The sequence below is a fragment of the Gavialis gangeticus genome, unplaced genomic scaffold, assembly GCF_001723915.1.
Source record: "Gavialis gangeticus isolate Ggan-Ray unplaced genomic scaffold, GavGan_comp1, whole genome shotgun sequence".
Taxonomy (NCBI): Eukaryota; Metazoa; Chordata; order Crocodylia; family Gavialidae; genus Gavialis; species Gavialis gangeticus.
The window spans coordinates 28,357,355-28,359,144 of record NW_017729028.1 but is presented as its reverse complement, the minus strand read 5'-3'; the positions used below and the strand labels follow the sequence as shown (position 1 = coordinate 28,359,144).

Genomic DNA, 1,790 nt, shown 5'->3' with positions numbered 1-1,790 from the left:
GGGGGGGGGGGGGGACACGACGACATGGGACAGAGGCAGAAGGGCAGCAAGAGCCTGCAAACAGGGTCCAGGGAAGAGGAGCATTTGCACCCACAAGGGCTAGGGGAGGGACCTGGGCACAGCTCTGAGGGCCCCTCACCTCAACAGCCCCTGGCTGGGGGTGTCGTAGCACCAGCACATCCGCGTAGCAGCTCATGGTCTGCACCGAGTCAGCCAGGGACTCGCCCTTCTGCACCGAGGACGTGGCTTCGGAGAAGGACAGCACTGCACCCCCCAGGCGCGACATGGCGGCTGCAAAGGAGCTGCTGGTCCGTGTGCTCACCTCGTAGAACATGGAGGCCATGACCTTGCCCTGGGGAGAGGGGCTGTAAGCATGGTGGGGCCAATGCCACCCACCCCCGGACTCATCCCTGCTTCCCAGATGCCTGGTGCCCCCATCTCCCTCCCTTCCACTCACCTTCAGGATCTCCAGGCTGCGCTCCTTCTGCACCATCATGCGCAAGGTGTGTGCCACGTTGAACAGGTGTGACATCTACAAGGACATGGGTCTCAGCCAGGTCCTGGCTCTGCACCCCCAACACAGGGCAGCCACATGCCCAGCACCAGGGTGGCACTGGAGCCAGCACTGCCCACGGGGCCTCCACCCCCTTCTGGGGCCCGCCCTTGCCCCCATTCCCAGCCCCCACAGTTCCCCTCTTGCCTCTGCCCCTAGGCAGTGTTGGCACCTGGTCCTTGGTGAACTGCTTGACAGAGAGCACATGCTGGCCAACGAGGGGGTGCAGCACCGGGGAGGTCGGTAGGTGGGGCACAGTCTGGGGCGATGTCTGTCTGGGCACGGGCCCTGGTGGGTAGCAGCTGTCCAGGACCCCGGCAGGATCTGCAGCACCGGGGAAGGGAGTAAGCAGCTACATAAGTGCACCGCAGAGCCCTCAACAGCCTCAGCCCTAAGCCCCACGATCTTGGCCCTACCCTTGGTACACCCTGCATAGATGGGCTGCAGCACCAGGGTCCTGCAGGGGAGTGGCCATCCCCCAGGCCTCACCCACTGGCTAGCAGGGACAGAAGGGGAAAGACCCTGTGCAGAGCATGGCCCTGGTGACCCCTGGGAGCAGATGCTGCTGGTGACAGGGCCTGCAAGGCCATGGGGCAGAAAGCAGTAACTGCCCCATGGTCCCTGCTCCGAGCCCCTAGCAAGAAGTGGCAGCTGGAAACCACCCCCCTCCCCACCTCTACCCACCAGCTCCTGCCCAGACTCCCTGTGTGGCAGGGGATGGGGGGACGCACCTGGCTCAGATGCCTTCTTGACGGCCTTTTCTCTGGAGTCCTCAGCTGGCAAAATGACAACTTGGTTAGACAGAGATGTGGCTATGGGTACCTGCTCCCCACCACATCCTGGACAGATACACTGCTCCCACTCAGGCCCTGCTACCCAGGGAAGGGCCGTGGCGCCAGGCCCCAGCCCACTGCAGGCCCCTCTGCCAGCGGGGCAGCTGTAGGGGCGAGAGCACCAGCCCTGGGAAGACAAGGGAATGCAGTGGGACTCCCAGCCTGGCTTCAGGTGTGAGGACTCTGCACCCAAGGAGGCCCTGGTGCTGTGCAGTTGGCAGGGAGCTCCAGACAACACAGGTGCTCGTGAGTCCTCGCCTGGCTCCCAACACCCTCCCATGCCAAACCCTGCCATGGTCCCCCTCAGAGTCCACCCAGCAGCCTGAACTCCAACCCTAGCCAGCAGCAGAGCCCCGCAGAGGGCTGGGGCTGCTGCACATCCCACCTCGTGTCAAATCAAACCA

General features: G+C 64.1%; 1 protein-coding gene across 1 annotated transcript in view; it reads right to left on the bottom strand.

Moving 5' to 3' along the window:
• Positions 1-1,790, bottom strand: part of CAD (carbamoyl-phosphate synthetase 2, aspartate transcarbamylase, and dihydroorotase) — a 30,244-nt gene that overhangs the window by 6,501 nt on the left and 21,953 nt on the right. Inside the window, exons 34-37 of the mRNA XM_019520862.1 lie at positions 1,285-1,329; positions 726-877; positions 458-532; positions 140-352 (exon numbers count right to left, since the gene is read on the bottom strand). Coding sequence (XP_019376407.1) covers positions 140-352; positions 458-532; positions 726-877; positions 1,285-1,329 — 485 coding nt within the window. The remainder of the gene's footprint in view (positions 1-139; positions 353-457; positions 533-725; positions 878-1,284; positions 1,330-1,790) is intronic.